We start from the raw sequence: 21,549 nt of genomic DNA on the forward strand, positions 1-21,549 counted from the left end.
CCGCGCCTTTGAGTTCATAAAAGCCCAGGTGAGTAAGAATCAGTCAACAAACACGGTGAGTAATGTCTTCTCCTGTTATTGTCACCTGCACTTCATGTCACATGTTTACCATAGCCTTCTCTGTCGGCAATATAGGATTTATATGTGATAAATGCAAGGAGACAGTCAGGCTGACGGAGAAGATTTCAGAACTAGAGACACGCATCCAAACTTTAATCGAGAATAGTAAGAAGAGTGCTAGAGCTTTAGATACTATTTTGGATGCGCCTAGCCTAGTGAACTCTTTACATGAGTCGGTTCCGGCTGAAGTAGAGCCCGTGCAGCAGGGCAGATGGGTGACAGTGAGAGATCGCTGTAGTCGCGGATCAAAAAACCCCTTTTCCGTTCCGATAACAAATCGATTTGCCCCGCTCAGTGAAACACCCACTGAGAATTATTCTGATTGTGCCCTAGTTATTGGCGATTCTATTACACGGAACGTGAAAATAGAGACACCAGCCACCATAGTCACATGTTTGCCGGGAGCCAGAGCGCCTGACATCAAAGCAAATTTGAAAGTGCTGGCTAATGCTAAACGTAAATTCTCTAAGATTATTATTCACGTCGGCACTAATGATGTTCGACTTCGCCAGTCGGAGATCACCAAAATTAATATTAAAGAGGTGTGTGAACTCGCAAGTACGATGTCAAGCACTGTAATTTGCTCTGGCCCCCTTCCTGTTCGCCGGAGTGATGAGATAGTTAGTAGATTGTGTTCACTCAATGGCTGGCTGTCTGGGTGGTGTCCGCAGAATAATATAGAATTCATAGACAATTGGAAAAGTTTTTGGGGCAAACCTGACCTGTTGAAAAGAGATGGTATTCATCCCTCCTGGGATGGTGCTGCTCTTCTCTCTAGTAATTTGGCTCATAGTCTTAGAGCTAAAACATGACAATCTGGGCCTCAGGTCAGGAAGCAGACAGACTGGCTTACCCGACCGTCTGCTAGCGGCCTCACGTCACCAAGGTCAGATAAATCCCATCACATAGAGCCTCTTTCACCGAGATATCATCATATAGAGACTGTGTCTGTTCCCCGAACTTGGAAATCCAAAATACGTTCAAACCCATCTAAGGTTAAAAATTTAATTGATGTTCAACAAATAAAAAACAGATATAATACAAATGAGCAAATGATAAAGCTTGGGTTGCTGAATATTCGATCTCTTACTTCAAAAGCGCTAATAGTTAATGATATGATTACAGATTATAACCTAGATGTGCTGTGTTTAACAGAAACCTGGCTAAAACCAAACGATTACATTGCTTTAAATGAGTCAACCCCACAAGATTACGGTTATAAACATGAACCTCGTCTGAAACGCAAAGGAGGAGGTGTTGCTGTAATTTATAGTAATATTTTCAAAACCACTAAGAAATCTAGTTGTAAATATAATTCTTTTGAAGTGTTGGTGCTTAATGTAAAAATATCTAGTGTAAACGATAAATCACGTTTGAAAATTCTGCTGGCTACTGTATACAGGCCACCAGGGCACCATACAGACTTTATCAAAGAATTTGCGGACTTTCTATCAGAATTAGTATTGGCTGCAGATAAAGTACTAATTGTTGGTGACTTTAATATACACATAGATAATGAAAAAGATGCATTGGGATTGGCATTTAAAGACATTATAAACTCAATTGGAGTTAGACAACACGTGTCAGGACCGACTCATTGTCGTAATCATACTTTAGATCTAATACTATCACATGGAATAGATATTGATGCCGTTGAAATACTGCAACAGAGCGATGACATCTCAGATCACTATCTAGTCTCGTGTAAATTACATTTAGCCAAGGCTGCAAAGCCGACTCCGTGTTATAAATATGTTAGACCGATCACTTCTGCCACTAAAGATTGCTTTATCAATAATCTTCCTAATCAGTTTCATCATCTCAGCATCCCGGATAGCTTAGAAGAACTTGATATTGCAACAGAAACTTTTAACTCTCTCTTTTCCAGCACTTTAGACACAGTTGCTCCGCTGCGCTTAAAGAAGATTAAAGAACATAGTCCAACGCCGTGGCACAACGAGCACACTCAGGCCCTTAAGAGAGCAGCCAGAAAAATGGAGCGCAACTGGAAGAAAACAAAACTAGAGGTGTTTAGGATTTCATGGAAGGAGAGCTCGATTGCTTACAGAGAGGCTTTAAAAGCTGCTAGATCTGCTTATTTTTCAACCCTATTAGAAGATAATAAACATAATCCTAGGTATTTATTTGAAACAGTGGCTAAACTAACGAAAAAGAAAGCTTCAAGCCCAGAAGTTTCCATGCAACACAGCAGTAATGACTTTATGAACTTCTTCACTTATAAGATCGATAATATCAGGGACAAAATTATAACTATGCAACCGTCTAATACAGTATCGCATCAGGAAGTGCATTGTAGTCTCCCTGAGGGAAAATTTGATTCATTCATTGCTATAGGAGAGGAAGAATTTTGCAAACTCGTCAAATCATCTAAATCGACAACGTGCATGTTAGACCCTATACCGACTAAGCTGCTGAAAGAGATGCTTCCAGATGTCATAGATCCTCTTCTTAATATCATTAATTCATCTTTGTCTCTAGGATACGTACCAAAAACCTTTAAGCTAGCTATGATTAAACCGCTTGTTAAAAAACAGCAACTTGATCCTACAAAGCTAGTCAATTACAGGCCGATCTCTAATCTGCCATTTCTGTCAAAAATATTAGAAAAAGCAGTATCCTCACAACTGTGTTCCTTTCTTGAAAGAAATGATATCTGCGAGGATTTTCAGTCCGGATTTAGACCGTACCATAGTACCGAGACAGCTCTCGTTAGAGTCACAAATGATTTGCTCTTATCATCCGATCGTGGTTGTATCTCTCTATTAGTATTACTGGATCTTAGTGCTGCATTTGACACCATTGACCACAACATCCTTTTAAATAGACTCGAACATTATGTTGGCATTAGTGGAATTGCACTAGCATGGTTTAAATCATACTTATCTGACCGTTATCAGTTTGTAGCAATAAATGAAGAGATGTCTTATCAATCACAAGTTCAGTATGGCGTACCACAAGGCTCAGTACTAGGACCGCTGCTGTTCACTCTGTATATGCTACCATTAGGAGATATCATTAGGAAACATGGAATTAGCTTTCACTGTTATGCCGACGATACTCAGCTGTATATTTCTTCAAAACCTAACGAAACCTACGAATTCACAAAATTAACGGAATGCATAGCCGATATAAAAAATTGGATGACTAGTAATTTCCTACTACTAAATTCAGAAAAAACAGAGATTCTAATTATTGGACAAAAAACTTCCACACGTAATAACCTAGAGTACTGTCTAACACTTGATGGCTGCTCTGTTAAGTCTTCGTCGTCGGTTAGGAACCTGGGTGTGCTCTTTGATACCAATCTTTCATTTGAAAGTCATGTGTCTAGTATCTGTAAAACCGCTTTCTTCCATCTTAAAAATATATCTAAATTACGTCATATGCTCTCAATGAATAATGCAGAACAATTAGTTCATGCGTTTATGACCTCAAGGCTAGATTATTGTAATGCTCTACTGGGTGGTTGCCCTGCACGCTTAATAAACAAACTACAGCTAGTTCAAAACGCAGCAGCTCGAGTTCTTACTAGAACCAGGAAGTATGACCATATTAGCCCTGTTCTGTCAACACTGCATTGGCTGCCTATTAAACATCGGATAAATTTTAAAATATTGCTGATCACTTACAAAGCACTAAATGGTTTAGCTCCGCAGTACTTGAGCGAGCTCTTAACGCATTATAGTCCTTCACGTCTACTGCGATCTCAAAATTCCGGTCAGTTAATAATACCTAGAATATCAAAATCGACTGCTGGCGGTAGATCCTTTTCCTATTTAGCACCAAAACTTTGGAACAGTCTTCCTACCATTGTCCGGGAAGCAGACACACTCTGTCAGTTCAAATCTAGACTAAAAACACATCTCTTCAGCCTAGCATACACATAACACATTATAGACTTATATAATTAGGCTGCATAGTTTAGAACAGCCGGGACCGGGAACACTTCCCGTAATCCTGATGTACTTGGTACATCATAAGAAGGATGGCGTCTACGCTAATATTAGTCTCTCTGTCTATCCCGAGGTTTACCGCTGTCCACTGGAACCAGGCCGTATCCAGATCTGATGAAGGACCAGCGCCAGGACACGACGACGACGCCGCTGACCTGAAGTGTCAACCAGTCTCTCCTCCTCTCCACTCTGACTTCAAACAACCGGAACTGGACAAATACTCTGATTCATTCTGAACTTCATACACTGTTTACTCATTGGCCAGAGGAGAACTGGCCCCCGACTGAGCCTGGGTTCTCCCAAGGTTTTTTTCTCCCTTCTGTCACCTGATGGAGTTTTGGTTCCTTGCCGCTGTTGCCTTACCTTCTGGCTTGCTTAGTTGGGGACATTCAATATTCAACAATATTATAGATCTGCCTTAAAGGTGGATGATGATGAAATTATTTTTTGTATTATTTTCATGTTATCACTGTGGAGCTGCTTTGATGCAATCTGTATTGTAAAAGGCGCTATATAAATAAAGATGACTTGACTTGACTTGACTAGATGTGTTTTAGGGCCAGATTCACTAACAGCTTTCTCCAGCGTTAAAAAACTACTGTAAGGATTTACAAAAAAGGTGTGAACAGGGTTATTTTTGCACCTGACCTTATTGCATATGCATCTGTAGGAGTTTCCATCTGTAGAAGTAGTCAATTTACTGGTATTTGCAGCATTATTTACCGCCCAAAAAAAGCATGTTTAAACCCATTTTGCGCCTGTGTTGTTAGTAGATCACCCGCACCGGATTATCTGCTTGCGACCCTAAGCTAATTTGCGTTGCTCTTGGTAGATTGCGTTGGTCATTATGGAAATGATCTGCTGTGTGTGTGTTCTACAGTATGTGTGTCGTCAGTAGATCGTCCACTGAACTTTCCACTCCCATCAGCGCTTCTATGTAATTGCGCTCTCACGCTAATTTGCCCTGTTCAGTGAATCTGGCCCATAGTCTTTAAAAGCTGTTTGTTTGTTGTGTGTGTAGGGTCTCCTCCTTGGTCCCTTACTATGTGCCTCGTGATGGACCTCAGGTCTCATATCTGGACTTCATTGGTCAGTTGCCGGCACTGGAGCATCCAGAACTCTTCGGGCAACACCCGAACGCTGACATCGCCAGCCAGATCACTGAGGCTCGAACCCTCTTCCACACACTGCTGTCTCTGCAGCCACAGGTCACCAGCACTGACGCCAGCACCACTGGAGCCAGCAGGGAAGACAAGGTGTGTGTGCAGCCTGTTCATACTGTAATTACTGCATATTTGAAAGGACTCTCAGTGTATGTTTAACTCTGTTTTTAGGTGTTGGAACTTTCTGCTGATGTTCTGCAAAAGATTCCCGCTGAGATAGACTATGAGGGTACTAGGAAGTTGTTGAAGGATGACCTTTCACCTCTGAATGTAGTACTGCTGCAGGAGATTCAGCGATACAACACACTGCTGCACACCATCAGGTGTGTGTGTGTGTGTGTGTGTGTGTGTGGGTGTGTGTGTGTGTGTGTGTCATATGTGATGTCAGATATCAATATTGGCATGCTAACCCTGGAGTGTTGATGTGTGTAGATTGTCCCTGTTAGAGCTGGAGAAAGGCATTAAAGGTCTGGTTGTGATGTCCAGCAGTCTAGAGGAGATATTTAACTGTATCCACGATGCCCGTGTGCCTTCTCTCTGGGAAAAGGTAAAGGACGACACTATAGACAGCATCATAACAGAAATTATATTAATTATATCTATATGTGTCTGTCTGTCTGTCTGTCTGATTTTGTTTAGTTAAATTTTAGTCAACTAAATGTCTGGGAATTGTATTAGTTAATGAAAACTTATATTTATATTTTATGCTCATATTTTTGTAATGCTGCATAATGGTTAGATTGATAATCACAATTATTTTTCTCAAAATTATAAGCAATGATTGTTGTCATTTGAGAATATTTTTTTTTACATTTCATCAGAATTATTGCACTTTAACCTATGAGCACACATGAGCACAAATCAAGAAAATGTCAACTCATATGCATGCTTTATTTTAGCCGATCTTGTGTACTGATATAAATTAACACATTCTCTACATTATGAAAACTGGACAAGAAACTTGATGAGACAAGAAACTTCTCTCAAAAAATAAAATGGTGAAACACATATAGTAATTCCAAATGACATTCATGTTTGGATGTGTTACAGTTCATCACTGAGAAGGTTTGATGGCAGATTTAGTTGCAGCAAGCGGCTGATGACAGTTTGTCATGTTGTTTGTCTGTGTTTTCAGATCGTCGGTGGCGTGCAGATGGTTGCCATATTGCAAAGATTAAGTAAAACACTGAGGAAATTTAGCCTTTTAACAGAAAAGGTCTGATTAGGGGATTTAAACTCTTGACAATCTGGCAACCGCAAACATGAACGCTCGCGGAAGATTGTTAATAAGTAAAAGAAATGGTAAATCTGTGATATTTGTGCCCTTTTTTATTCGACAAAAACAAAGAGGTATTTTGGTAATGTTTTTATTTTTAACTACATTTTAGTTTTGTCTATTTTCGTCAATGATATTGCTTGTTGATATAGTCACAGTTATCGTTTAATCATGTTGGTCATCATCTTCTCGTGCATACATCCATGATGAATAAAAGTTGTTGTTTTTTCAACACACAAAAAAAAATCTTACCCCAAACTTTTGAATGTAAGTGTATACACAGTATATCTGCACAGAATACATGCTCTGCTTACAATCTAACCAAAACTATCTAAAATCTTGGAGAGTAGCATATGCTCCCACCGCTCCCTTTGAAATTCTATCTGTGTAAGCATCTCACTAGGTTTTGGAACAGTGCTTATAACTATGAATCACACACACCGGGTCATGTTGTAGTTGTAATACAGCCCTGCATGAGTGTGTGAAAGTGGGCTGTAAGGTCAGAGGTGTGAGTTTAGCAGAGAGCATCAGGAGTGTGTGAATGAATGGTTGAGAGGAATGCTCTGTGAAGGATGAGGTGAACAGAGCAACATTTCGAGGATTAAACACACACACACACTCACCTTGAGTTTAAACACTCTGCTCTATTGTTATTGAATGAGAGCTGCTTATGTCAAGACTGCACAGGCCTCGGTCCGCATAATGCTTTTGTGTGTGTGTTAAGGTCAACAAGGGCAGTCTGTGTGCATTAGACCTTGTGTAATGCAGTACAGCCTTATTATACTGTGTGTGTGTGTGTGTGTGTGTGTGTGTGTGTGTGTGTGTGTGTGTGTGTGCGCCACGCACGCAGGCTTTTTGGTTCATTGCTAAGGGTAATTGCCCTCAAATAAGCTAAATAAACAAAACCATGTTTACTTGAAGATCCTCAATAAGCGTATGGCCTACATACTGATCCAAACGCCAATCTAGCCATCCCTCTATTCGGTCTCTTCCTCTGTCTTTCTGCCCCTCTTTTACAAAATAAGTGGAGAGCATCCATTAAGACTTCCTCTCCAGCTGGGACTATCCTTCTGCCATCTGCGGTGCCTCATTACTGTCTTTCTCTTTCTCTCTTTTTTTTCCTCTCCATCCATCAGCCTATCTTTATCACTGAACGCACAGTTCCTCTGTCTCTGTCCACTGTTATATTTTGGCAGTGACTCGTTGTATCTCTGCTGAGATATGACTTTCATTTGCTGCTGACTCTCTGCTCTTCCTCTCATCTTCCCTTCTTTCGTGCTCTTTATAACTGCTGGCCTGTGAGTGGTGGAGGTGTCGGGCCTCATATGTCACTTTGACACTGTTGACATAACCTGTTGTGACCCAAAGGCTATTAAAAGATAACACTCACATCGTTTATTGGATCTGGTGTCCTTTTTTACTGACCTGGGATCAGTGGTTCCCCAAACTGTGAAAGCCCATTTCTTTGTTATGTGCTTTTCGTAATTTTTAGGGTGTTTATATATTTCTATTTAGCTTTATTTTTAGTAATTTTAGTACTTTCATTAAAACTTAGTTGGCAAGTCGTATTTCAATTTATGAAAGCTCAGGAGTTCAAGCAAGTATGTGAAAAGCACAGCATTGTTAAAAGCAAATTAATGTATGTGTCATTCATCAAGTTATGTGCCCGTAATGTTAACTCAATATCAATACGATTTTTCCTTTCTAATAGCATACCGTATGTCTATAATCTTGTTTCCCCTCCCAGTCGTTGTGCTGAAATGTGGGCACTTGAGCAAATTTGTCTTTAAATGCCTAGTTATGAAGATCAACAACGGGCATCATACACTTGTTCCCACGATTGTGATTCATTTTTAAATGCATTTATACCGCCTCTGTGCTGCATTGTGGCACCAAGGGTTTGGTTGATTATTTAGGGCACCTAATTCTCATGCACATCTTCCATTTGGTGTGTGGGCGGCGGGAAAGTTTGGGTCTGAGTGTGCTCTTGAGTGCTAGATCAGATTCAAACATCAGCAGATACTCGCAACCTTTTATCCTCGCTTATATCACTTTGTGTCGCCGTTTCAGAGGGTAAAAGCGACAGCATTTATTCCGCCTTGAAATATCTCAAAACGCTCTCATTTTCATGCCAGCGAGACCCTAAATGCATGAAGGTGTTTTTTATGGCACAGTGTGAAATGAAACTAATCATGAGTATTTTCCTAGTGCTGTGTGGCAGTCGTTGCGTTTGAAATGCTAATTCCTTTGGCACAAGCCACGCTCACGTTTGATTTTTCTTTTTTCTATCAAATCCAAATATCTTTGTTCTTTGAACACCAAAAATAACACTGAAGGCTGAATAATTTCCTGTGTCCCAAGAATTCCAGAAAACATTGGGCCATACTGTTCTGCACTGTCAGATTTATGTTAGTTTAATTGCTCGATTTGAAGCGGTTATGTAAGATTTGTTTAAATGTCTTCTAAGCATTCTGTGGTTCATTCACTCAAGACATTCATGACATACTAATGCATCTCATCCAAACCAACAGAAACTCTTCCTTTGTGTCCTCCTCAATGGCCTTAAGTGGCAGTGCTCATAAACTGAACTCTGAATTACACAATGCGCAATGAAAGGCCGTACTGTAAGTGGAGATAGATGTCAATAAGCTATTTTGTGCCGTTTAAAGTGGATGTTTTGCCCTTTACCAGATTTCATTCATCTGATGTCAAATTCCTGCTCTGAGCAAATACTGTTACAGAACAGTAGGATCATTAATTACAGCACTAAACCAGACGCTTCAGTAACGAGACGCTCTCTCTCCTCAGGCGTACCCGTCTCTGAAGCCCTTGGCGTCGTGGACACGGGACCTGTGCCAGCGTGTGGAGCAGTTCTCTCGCTGGGCAGAAACCGCTCACCCTCCTGTCCGCTTCTGGCTGTCTGGATTTACCTTCCCAACGGGCTTCCTCACCGCCGTACTACAGAGCTCTGCTCGACAGAACAACGTGAGACTCGCACACACACAAGCTCAACAACACATCATGAGGCTCATGCATATTCACACAGAGTCTCGTTACACTCTCAGGACGTCAAACACACGTGGTGAAGACTCTTTAGTGTGCTTCTATACTTAAACAGTCACACACACTTGAGAGTGCTCAATCAAAGATACACTACCATTCAAATGTTTGTTGTTGTTGTTGTTAAAGAAATTAATACTTTTATTCAGCAAGGACACATTAAATTAATCAAAAGTGACAGTAACGACTTTTACAATGGTACAATTTGCTGTCTTTTAAACTTTCTTTTAATCAAAGAATCCTGAATAAGAGAAGAGACTTCTTTCAAAAACATTTAAAAGATTCTTACTGACCTCACATTTTTGAATGGCAGTGTAACCATCAGTTGGCTAAAATATATATTCATCAGTAAGAAATTCTGAGTTTTCTTGAAGCCCTGTATTTCCAATTATTCCAAGTTAATGGAACAATTCACCCCAAAATCAAAATGCTGTCATCTACTTACCCTCATGTTGTTACAAACCTGTACGACTGACTTTCTTTTTCATAACACAAAAGATAAAAAAAAAATTTAAAGAGTGTTTCAACTGTTTTTGTCCATGTAATGAAATCCAGTGGGGTTCATAATAGTGTTCATTTAGGTGACGAATTTCCGTCATAATTTTCGTTTACAACCTTTTTTCACTGACGAAAACGAGATAACCAAGTAAAAAAATAGTCTTGAATGACAAAGATCTATAGACCCCTTTTCAGTTAGTAAACATGATAATGTTTTTTGTGGGCGGAGCTTAGTTGGTTGCAGAAAGATCCCTCTGGCCGCTTCACTAACGTTAGTTTGCCAGTTTTGTTAGCTTGTTTTTTAACAATGACTGGAGAAAATCCAATTTTATCTTAATACACACCCGTACACGCTCAGTCAATGGATGGACGATTAACGTTAGAGCGGATTAACGTTTAACGCTTCCTCCGGTTGAGAAGCCGGACATCTACACCTAGCCGATAGAGAAACCGAGCGTAAAGAGAAACTGAGGGCATATACATCTTCAGATGCCTATAACTATGTGCTGAATGACCAAGTAGACTACAAGACTTGTGATACGATCCAAAGTTCTGCCTAGCCAGCGCCAAGGCCAGAAGACGATGATGTAAAGAGTGACATTACGGTGCAATTTTAATTATGTGAATATTTTCTAGAAATAATTATTCCAGATAAAGCATATTCATTTTTAACTATGTATTTGATTACCCTTTTACCACGTTCTTTAAAAAGTCTAGTCCCAATCAATCAAAAAAAAACAATCATAGATGATTCACAAATAATCACAATAATTTAGAAAACATTATGCGATAAAATGTCAAATTGGAGCCTGTACTCCGTTGATTCTAGAACCCAACAACACAAGATGACATTTAATAATAATAATAATAATTTAAGCTCCTTATTAAGTAGTCGAATCTGTGCTGGTTTGTATTGGCCGCCTCCAGTTTTCACTTTGTTTTGCAACCAGCTAGCGCCGTGACGTAATTGTGACGTCGGCGCAAAAGGGGTCTATTGACATTTTTGTCAACAAATAAAAACAAGATGAAAATGTTAGGGAGGAACGATTTGGGATGATGACACGAAAGAGCTCTTTGCACTTGAACGGACAAATACACACAAATATATATCAAATATAAATTAATTCGGTTAATTGATGTTTTCTCCAAGAGTATAAAATGAGTTTAGAAATTTTAGAGAAATGCTTAATTGATGCATTACAATTTATTTAAACCCATTAGATTCTAGTCGACCAAATCTACTGTAGACTGCCCAGAAATCTCAGGATTGGTTGCTTGTCTGTTTCCTGCTACCAGTTTCTCTGTAGCTGGCCAAGCGTGCAATTTGAGCGACGTAAACACAAGTTAATAATAATATCAATCATGCTCCATAACGTGGTCGCTATTTACATCTCATACCGTCTGTAAACTCTTGTGTTATCAAGGCAATGACTGACGCATTTGTATTAGATTCCACAGAGCTCCGTTATCAACTCCACAGTGGAAACTGAAACCTTATCCATAGCGGCTGGGCCGGATCGGCACGGAATGGAGCGGTTAAGCAATGAGACAGTTTTGGCCCGACAGTGGAAAAGCAGCTTAAGTGTGTGACTAAGCTCCAGTTCCCATCATTCTCCGTGGAAGCACAAGAATGATAAAATACACTGATAAACCAACAATTACACACAAAATGTCTGTCCTTTGCACTTCATTTTCGTGCACTAGCTTCTTGGGGATTCAAAAAGTGTGAAAGAGAATTGCCCCACGTTTTCATTTTTATTCTGAACAAAATCAATTGAATGCACATCACTTCCTAGTTACGATTTCCAAACTGTGTGAACCTCCCAAAAATATATATTTTTTAAATGCAGCCTTATATTTCTCATACGGTTTTCAATCACACCAAATCAATTATCTATAATTAATTTGAGAAACATGCACAGTAATGCATCCTTACCGCATTACATTCACTGACACTTTGCATTCACATTCACTCACATTCTGCATGGGCCGCTGCGCAAACCTGCTCTATTACTCCTCTAATGCCCCAGTGATGATGTTTATTCTGGATTCCTTTTGGGATCTGCAGACAGGAGTTTCACACACTCTGCTCAGCCGCTCAGTTCCTTAAGGAGCGCTAGCAAAATGAGCTGCGTCTGATGATCAAGAGACACCTGCGACGCTTCAGGGCAGCCAATTCTGCAGCAAATGGACTGAAAAACAAATGTCCTAATGTGTAATGTCCCCACACACCGACAGGTGGCCAGTAAGAACTGAGGATACACTCCGAGTGGGCATATCTTGGCAGTACTGTAACTGTATGTGTATGTGTGTGTGGAGAGGTTTTTAATGCTGCCAGTGATGCTGATAGCAGTGTTGTGTTTTCTATGCAGGTGTCTGTAGACACACTATCCTGGGAGTTCACTGTCACCACTGTGGATGACAACAATCTGCTGTTCCCTCCCAAGGTGAGTAACTGCTGCCATCCTCTGTCCATTAGGAGCTGATGCACCTGACATATGCATCTCTCTCTCTCTCTCTCTCTCTCTCTCTCTCTCTCTCTCTCTCTCTCTCTCTCTCTCTCCCCTCAGTGTCACATGATCCTTCAGAAATCACTCTAATATGCTGATTTGCTGCTCAAGAAACATTTCTGATTATCAGTGTTGAAAATGGTTGACAGGATTCTTTGATAGAAGTTCAAAAGAACAGCATTTATGTGTAATGTAAATATCTTGTGTAACATTATAAATGTCTTTACAGTCACTCAATTTAATGCATCCTTGCTGAATAAAAAATCTTAAGTTAACATTACATAATGATTCTTAATGTTATTAGTTGACGTTATTATGAAGTGTTACTATATGTACAGTGCCCTCCACTAATATTGCCACCCTTGGTAAATATGAGCAAAGGCGGCTGTGAAAATAAAGCTGCATTGTTTATCCTTTTGATCTTTCTTTTAAAAAAATGCACAACATTTTTACCTTTCATTAAAAGTAACCTCACAATTGAAAGTGTTGGGAAAATCACATTATTAAATAAATGTTTTTCTCCAATGCGTGTTGGCCACAATTATTGGCACCCCTAGAAATTCTTCTGAGTAAAATATCTCTGAAGTATATAACCACACCAGGGTGACTGGGAACATGAAATTGTCCAGCCATGACTTCTTGTTTCACAGGAGTATAAATATGAGGAAACACAAAGGCCAAATTCCCTTAATCATCCATCACAATGAGTAAAACCGAAGAATATAGCTCTGATGTGCAGCAAAAGACTGTTGAGCTTCACAAAATAGAAAGCTCCTGTAAGAAAATAGCTAAAGCATTGAAAATCCCCATTTCCACCATCAGGGCAATAATTAAGAAGTTACTAATGATGTTACAAATCTGCGTGCAAGAGGATGCTTGTCTATATCTAAAAGGGACCGGATTCTATGGTCAGATGAAACAAACAAAAAAAAAAGCTTTTTGGCAGCAAACACTGATGGGTTTGGTGCAAACAGGGATAAAAAGCACCCCATGCCCACTGTTAGATATTCTGCTGGATCTTTAATGTTGTCGGCCTATTTTTTTAACATCTTGCTTAGATATATATGGTATCATGGATTCTAGCAAACATCAACACTTGAATAGTTATTCTAAACCATTCTAAACCCCAGGTAAATTAAATCCTGGGTTATCTTGCTTCACGTTTCACACTGCATCATTTATCCGGGGTTAAAAATTAATCCTGGGTATTCATTAGCTGAAATTTCACAGTTAACGTTCTTATTTTCATATTTGTGGTGTCAGTGGATGAACGCAGCACGCGACCTGTTATGAAAGCTCTGCCATTGCTCATCCTCGTATTGCCAACTGTACTATCGAGTTTATACTAAATGGACATTTGTTACTATAAAGGTAATAATGAAACGGTCTCTTTCGGTTTCTGTCAGCATATGACATCTTTTCTCTCAAACGCTGAATTTACTGTTTATATACAACGCGCAGTGTTTCTACATCTACTTACACACTGCTTTCATTTTCTACCTTCACACTGTACAAGTTTGGCACTGCAATGTGGAGCAGGGTTTCCTAACGCCGGGTAAAAGCAAAGTGGTGTTTAGAACAACGATAACCCGGGTTAAGCGTAGTGTTTAACGTTTCCAAGTTAAATTCTTGCACTGTTGACTCCCTCACGCTCTCTCTCTCTCTCCTCCCTCTCTCTCTCTCTCTCTCTCTCTCTCTCTCTCTCCTCCCTCTCTCTCTCTCTCTCTCTCTCTCTCAATGACTTTGTTTTGCTCCTGACCTCTTGTCCCCCCTCCTCCTCCAGGATGGGGTGCTCATCCAGGGGCTGTATCTGGAGGGCGCAGGCTGGGATAAGAAAGCTGCCAGTCTGGTGGAGGCGGAGCCCATGCAGCTGGTCTGTCCCATGCCCACCATCCACTTCAAACCCGTGGAGAGCCGCAAGAGGGTCGCCAAGAGTGAGTACACTGTCTTAAAGGGATAGTTCACCCAAAAATATAAATTCTGTCATTAGTTACTCACCCTCATGTCATTCTAAACCCGTAAGACTTTCGTTCATCTTCAGAACACAAATAAAGATTTATTTTGGATGAAATCTGAGAGATTTCTGATCCTCCAATTGACAGATACACAACTGACACTTTGAAAAGTTCATCAACAGATTGTTCATTCTCGTGTTACGCAGCACGTTTGAACCAATGAGTTTTGTTCTCGTGCGTCAAGCAGGTTCGGTTGAGCTTCTGTTTATATTCACTGATCAATGTTTAGATGTGAATAAAAGCCTAAATTAAATCTGTCCATCATATAAAGCGATCGAGTCTCTTCAGAAGATTTGGACAAAACGGCTCAATTCATATGGATTAGTTTTCAGATCTCTTTATGAACTTTTTGAAGTTTCAAAGTGTCAGTTGCGTAGCTGTCAGTGGAGGGACAGAAATAGCTCAGATTTCATAAAAAAGATCTTAATTTGTGTTCCAAAGATGACGAAAGTCTTACGGGTTTGGAAAGACAATGAATTAATAACAGAATTTAAATTTTTATGTGAACTAACGCTTTATGGCCCATTCACACCAAGAACGATAACTATGATAACTGTATTAGCGTCCACACCAGCTGGCGATTTCGTTCGGTTTATTCTCAAATCTGCGCCACTAAATACTTGATGTCTGAAAGCAGGATGGATTCTGATTGGCTGTCGATGTTTTTATTGTCCATCAGCTGGAAAAGCAATCGTTCTGAAAGTGACGATTTGTGCCCTTGTTGTTATAGTTGTGGTGTGACCTATGAATTTAGAAAAAAAATGTTTAACTATATCTTTACTGTGTGTGTGTGCGTGTTTGTGCGTGTGTGTGTGTGTGTGTGTGTGTGTGCAGATATGTACTCCTGTCCCTGCTACTACTACCCCGTACGGTCTGGTGGTAACGGTCGCCCGTCATTCGTGGTGGCTGTTGATCTGAAGTCTGGAGCTGTGCCTTATGATCACTGGATCAAGAGAGGAACCGCGCTGCTCATGAGCCTTGATAGCTAAACACTTTCACTGACACTTCATTATCACTCTAATTTTATACAATGTGTTCAACAGATGACAAGCACTTGTTAGCCCGCTTACACAGTGAGTAAATGTAATTTAAAAAGAATGTAATATGTGCTAAATCGTATATATTGAAAAACCCATCGCAATTTGTAATGTTTTATGAACATGCAGAGTTGTAAATTAATTAAAATGTGTTTAATAAAGCAGACAAACCATCTGAGCATTTTTATATTCAGGGGTGTTGCAGATTTTCGAGACATAAAATACGTTAACAACCAATAGATTGGCCAGTCATCATGATATTTAGTACATGCCTGCAGGATGTCAGCAAGAGGCTCTATCGAATTTTGTGAGAATCAACCTGAAGGTGGCGCTACAGTTGATGAATTTACTTTTTACATCTCAGGAATGATCTGAACAGGTATACAAGTTCTTCTTTCTTCAGGGCCATTTTATGTATTAATCAATCATTTTTTTCATAAAAAAGTTCTACTATTTGAGTATTTAGGGAAACATTCCCATTTTTTTCTTTTCTAGAACTTGTTCTAGACAGTTTGTTTGATTCAAATAGACTTTGGTATGTAGCGCCAAGATGCTCCTGACGTCCTTTAACTAGTTATATAGATATGCATTAATGCATTTAAAGGAAAGGGCACGTATATCAATATTCAAAACCATGATCAACAGTACAGTGTAAGAGTTTGGCACCATATACTGTATATTATTTACACTACTGTTGTTTTGGAAAGAAGATTATGCTCAAAAATTGTTTGTGGTGGTGTTGGGGGGTTGGGGGTCTGGACTCAGAGGAGCCGATTCATGTGTGAAACTGATTCTTCATGCTCCTCACAACCATTCTTTCACAATCTGAGCCTGATGAATCTGGACATTGTCACCCTTGAATATGGCCATGATGTGTCTTCCTACATGGATGTTTAAGAAATGAAAAGCTACACACTCCATCAATTAGGGTTAGAAGAACTGTTGCCAAACATACTAGAAACATGATAATCACTGCAATAATGATCCAATCATAGACTCTTAACTAAGTATTTGCCTATTTAAATCCAAGCAGTGACTTGTTTTGACCATGCAGTGTATATAATGTACAGATGTGTGTTTAAGGCTGCAAAGAACTAAGCTTCAACTTGTTAGATTTCAATACATAAAGTAATAGTAATAAGTACACATTTGGATGGAGTTGTTATTGCACTTGGTATAGAATCCTAAAAATGTTAAAAAATGTACTGAACAATCCAGGATTGTGTCAAATCCAGCTAACTCCGGGCCTATGACAGTCTGAGTTCACACGGCACATTTCCAGTAATCGAGGGCTTTGTAATTTCAGAAAATTGTCAAAATTGTGCAACTATGATCCATTTAGTTGAAACGCGCCACCAAACCATCTAGTATCCACAGGAATTATCCCTTTAAGTTTGACAGTTGTGGTCAATCCCTACATTTTTCCCCGCAGTCGGCTTGTACCTTGATGATGATTGACGCATGTGGCTGTGTTTGTTCTTTAGAGCCGGAGGGGGAGAGAAGCGGCGACCTTCTCAGGACACTCATAAGATTGAGGGAAATTCTTGGAAGAAGAGAACAAGAGAGCAGAGAAACTGGAACAGAAGAACAGTTCTGAGTGAGGGTGGCCTCCGTGTAAAGCTGCATTCACTCCGCCATCCTCTTCTGAAAGAGCCAGACTTGCTGGGACTGTAAGGAGCTCTTTATTCAGCCACAGGTCTGTGTGTCTCTGTACCTCTAACTGGTTGTTGGGGTGCTCATAGCAACATGTCTGATTCACATTCAAATTGGCCTCCAAGGCGCCATTGTAATCTTTTAGAGTACTTCAGATTTTTTTTTTTTCTTAAAAAAATGGAAGTTAAAAAGAAGAAGGGAGAGAAAGACATCTTTTGATTCGCGAAATGGAGGATGAAGTCCCCAGGGTTTATTCATCACCCCAATGTTCCCACCTCAGACCCATTGAGGCTGTGAGAGGAGAAACAACTCGCTTGAATCTGACACTTGTTGCTGCGAGTAGCTCAGGAGAGACGCAAAAGCGCCAATGTAAGACTTGGACAGGCCCAGTTTATCCAGATTTCTGTCTGTACCCTCCTCTCAAACACCAGATGAGAACTTAATACTGGTCCTGGAGTGCCAGCTGAGGACAAGTGGACAATCTGATTTGCGTTTTGAGTGATCTGGTTCCCTCGGGGACATCAGTCCCGAGTCTCGCTACATTTGAAGCGACATAATCGAGTTAGCTCTTCTCTGTATGGTATTGCATCAAACGTCCTCCATCTGTGTATTCAATTATGGCAGTAAAACACTGAACACGGACATTCCAAGAGGAATACACTGAAAACACACACACACACATCTCCATTTCACAACTCTCATCATGCCATATACAACTACTGTAGTACATTCATTACAGAAACAAACTACACCCAATTTTGATCTTTTAATTACATTTTACCACATTCATTTAAAATAAAATAAAAATATTTGACTGCAGTGCAACAGGTTTGCAGACACAGTGATAAAAAAGAGAGAAAATCGGGTCGTAAAACTTGTTTGTATATAATATGGTAGCACTTTATTTTACAGTCCTGTTCCCTATGTACATACTATGTACTTATTACAGTAACTGGGTAATATCTATAGATACTAACCATGAACATACCCCTAAACCTAATTATATATATATATATATAATTATTAGATTTTTTTTATACAAATAAAATTTTCTTTGAGTAACACTTTAAATACACAGTTAAATACACTTAAATACCCTTTTCACTTTCAGCATTTCATTACCTAGTGTATTTTATAACAAGTTCGACAAGTTTCACCAATAAATCTCCATTTTGACAGAGACGGTCAATATTGACCCCCTTTTTGCACATAGGCCCCAGGTCCAACTCCTATACACAAAATTAGAGGCTAGAAATGGTCAAATATTTGGTAACATTTTATTTTACAGTGTCACGTGTAGTTACTGTAGTAACAACTAATTTATGCATACTAATACCAACCCCTATTCCTAACCCTATAGTAATGTAGTTAATTATTATTACTCAGTACTTAAATGTATAATTACATCATAACACGGATTCCTCGAAATTAAAGTGTAACCAAATATTTTTAGGTCTATTATTTGATTAATAGACATTGCTTCTATTAAAAGATAATCGATTTAATGCTGCATAACATGCCAAATGTGAAACCCTAATTTGACTCATAATGACCACAGACGGAACACTTTTTTATTGAAAACATTTTTATATAAATTATATTTTTTCGAAATGTACTGTTTGTTTAGATTGTCACAAACCCCGATTCCAGTTCTTAAGCGTAGTCTAGTTTTTACTGAGGGCAGTAGGCTAAAGACCCGAAGACAGTAGAAGGGTTAATTCACTAGAGATGACAGAAAATCAATACATCCCCATCAACACCACCAGCCCCACATTATCCCTCAAACGGACACCCTGTTCCCTGCTCAGATGGAGAGAGAGAGTGAGTGAGTGATAATGATGGAGGAATCTGGGAGTCTCGTGCGTCCTGGAGAAACGGAGGCGGGGCGGTGCGGGTCCAAGAGAGACTCGTCCACCGAAAATAAACCTGCATGAGGGGGGAAAACGAGTGCTTGGGAGGAGGAGAAAGAAGGAGAGAAGAGGAAGCAGCTCGGAAGAGTGCTGAGGGAAACGGGGAGAGAGAGAGGGGAGTGCCTGCGTTTGCAGTGGATTAAAAACTGCGCAATTTTCAGACGCGCATCATCATCATCATCCTCATCCCCTTCAGATGAAACTCGTGTGTGGACATGAGGGTCTCGCGCCGCGCCACCACCATCACATCACGCGAGCAGAGAGGAGTCGTGATGCGCGCGCGTGTGCGTGCGTTTTTTGGGGGAGAAGACTCTGGAACAATTTTGCGCGCTGATGTTTGTGTCACATCATCTCTTCTTACAGTGGTTTCATAACGAAGCGGCGCCGACATTTTACAGTGTGCGATTCAAAAACCCTCGTGCATGACATGATGAAGGTGCTGCGGCGTTCATTCACAGCGCGAGGCGGAACAACTGCGCAGTTGCTTTTTTTTTTTTTTACCATGCATTTTTACAATGAAGATATGCGAGGACAAGAAGAAGAAGCCACATCCCAGTTTGACTCTCCGCGCATTAGCAGGTAAAGACACACACTTTCTGGACTTTATGCACCACGTAAACACTGCGTGTGGATTGAGCATCTGTTGTATTCTAGTAGATATAATGTTGCCGAACTTGCCGTGTGTGAAATGCAAAGAAACGTGTCGGAAGCGTGATTAATTTCCGCCTTTAATTTCCTTGCAGGTTGATGAAATTCTCAGTCATTACGTGTTGGTTGCAAACAGAAAGTGAGTGAAGGTTTCCATATGAGTGGTGGATAAAGTTGCCCACCCTTTCCCAGTAACACGGGTGAGCTCACAGTTAATGTGAACCGGGAAGACTGTGGGAGTTTAATATTACGTAATCGTCTGTTTTAGAAATACTATTAGGGATATATCACAGTACATTTCCATTATGCTTTTTTCTCTCTCAATAATAATAATAATGAATGCAAAGCTCACATTTGTTATACGCGCTCGTATATCAAACCGTGCTGTGTTTTCACATAGTTCAATAATTGAAAGTCAGATCGTCGCTGAATGAGATTGGGGGATCGGGCCTGGCACTGGGCGCTCAAGGGTGTCGCATTTTTTTTCTTTCGGAAATGTCATGTGGTGAAGTTGTGGCGGGATGAGAGATTTTCCAGGAAGAACATTTGAATTTTTTTTTCTGTTTTCTCTTCCTCTCTTCTGCTGACTACACGTCGCCGCCCCCTTTTTCTCCCCTCGTGTGTTTTCTACGTGTGACCGCATGGTGGCGCTGCCGCACCGCTAAAGCTTCTCCTCTCAGACTCTGAGCTTTCATGGCGGCGGCTAGTCCTCAATTAATCCCCCAAAATTAAGTTTTGCACACAATGAAATGAATAGAGCTGTTTGAGAAATATATTTTAAACCATTTACACTATTATTATTATTATTGTGTTGACTCCAAATCCTTTGCTCTCAGCCAAAAACAGACTCGGGCATATTCAGTTGCCAGACACTACTACATCTTGGGCTCAATGATCAGATATAACAAACTAAAAAAGAGCTTTTTGGCAACCAACACAACAGATAGGTTTAATGCACACAGATAAAAAAAAAAGTACCCCACATTAGGAGTGTGAATCATCACTGATCTCACGATTCACTTCAATTACGATTATCATGTCAACGATTTGATGCGTTGCATCCTTTTCAATATTACTGCACATGCCTACATTTCGTCAATGAAAGCAGTCAGATGTATATGAACTCCCTTTTCATTTGATCTGCTCCAAGAAAGTACTTCCTGAATGTAGCAAACATCAAACACAACTTAAGTCTGAACACAGCAGACGACAGGACCATTTAGAACAAACATTAGTAAATACTAAAAGCGCATGAAACTGTCAGGTGTACAATAACGCTCACACACACTCATGTGCTGTAAATGTTAAAATAGTGGGTGCATTTTCTATTACTCGCTTTTGTGTTTCGCCTCCCTCCGCCATTTTACGCTAGCGCGAGAAGCGTGTATGTGACGATGAATAATGTCAGTAGGCTATAATCGATTATGGTCTATTTATTGTTCACGTTCGCATTGTGATGCATCGATGCAACGATTAACTTCAACACCTCTACCCCATATGTACAATTGAATATACTGCTGGATATTTGATATTGTGGGACTATTTTTTTGCTGGAGGTCCTGGACATCTTTTTCAGATATGGCATCATATTATGTGCCTTCTTATGTTTGGATCTTTCATCAGGACAACGATCCAAAAAAAGCATCAAAATCAACACAAAAATGGGTCTCTGAGCACAAAGTTAA

The 21,549-nt window shown here is 40.0% G+C and overlaps 2 protein-coding genes across 4 annotated transcripts in view; both read left to right on the forward strand.

The window, feature by feature from the left end:
• Window positions 1–15,841, forward strand: part of dnah2 (dynein, axonemal, heavy chain 2) — a 161,571-nt gene extending 145,730 nt beyond the window's left edge. Inside the window, 7 exon segments of the mRNA XM_079584640.1 lie at window positions 5,116–5,350; window positions 5,429–5,580; window positions 5,690–5,804; window positions 9,342–9,518; window positions 12,464–12,538; window positions 14,385–14,535; window positions 15,451–15,841. Of these exon segments, the coding sequence (XP_079440766.1) occupies window positions 5,116–5,350; window positions 5,429–5,580; window positions 5,690–5,804; window positions 9,342–9,518; window positions 12,464–12,538; window positions 14,385–14,535; window positions 15,451–15,605 (1,060 nt within the window). The 3' untranslated portion in view covers window positions 15,606–15,841.
• Window positions 15,842–19,112: 3,271 nt separating this feature from the next.
• kdm6ba (lysine (K)-specific demethylase 6B, a) overlaps window positions 19,113–21,549 on the forward strand; it is a 103,271-nt gene continuing 100,834 nt past the window's right edge. Inside the window, exons 1-2 of one of the 3 annotated variants that reach the window (XM_079586634.1) lie at window positions 19,267–19,795; window positions 19,960–20,003. The gene's annotated coding sequence lies outside the window, so the exon portion shown is untranslated. Of the gene's footprint in view, window positions 19,796–19,959; window positions 20,004–21,549 lie in introns of all 3 variants that reach the window. The other 2 variants (XM_079586633.1, XM_079586632.1) reach the window with 2 other exon arrangements.

This window comes from Phoxinus phoxinus, assembly GCF_949152265.1.
Source record: "Phoxinus phoxinus genome assembly, chromosome: 2".
NCBI classification, from domain to species: Eukaryota; Metazoa; Chordata; class Actinopteri; order Cypriniformes; family Leuciscidae; genus Phoxinus; species Phoxinus phoxinus.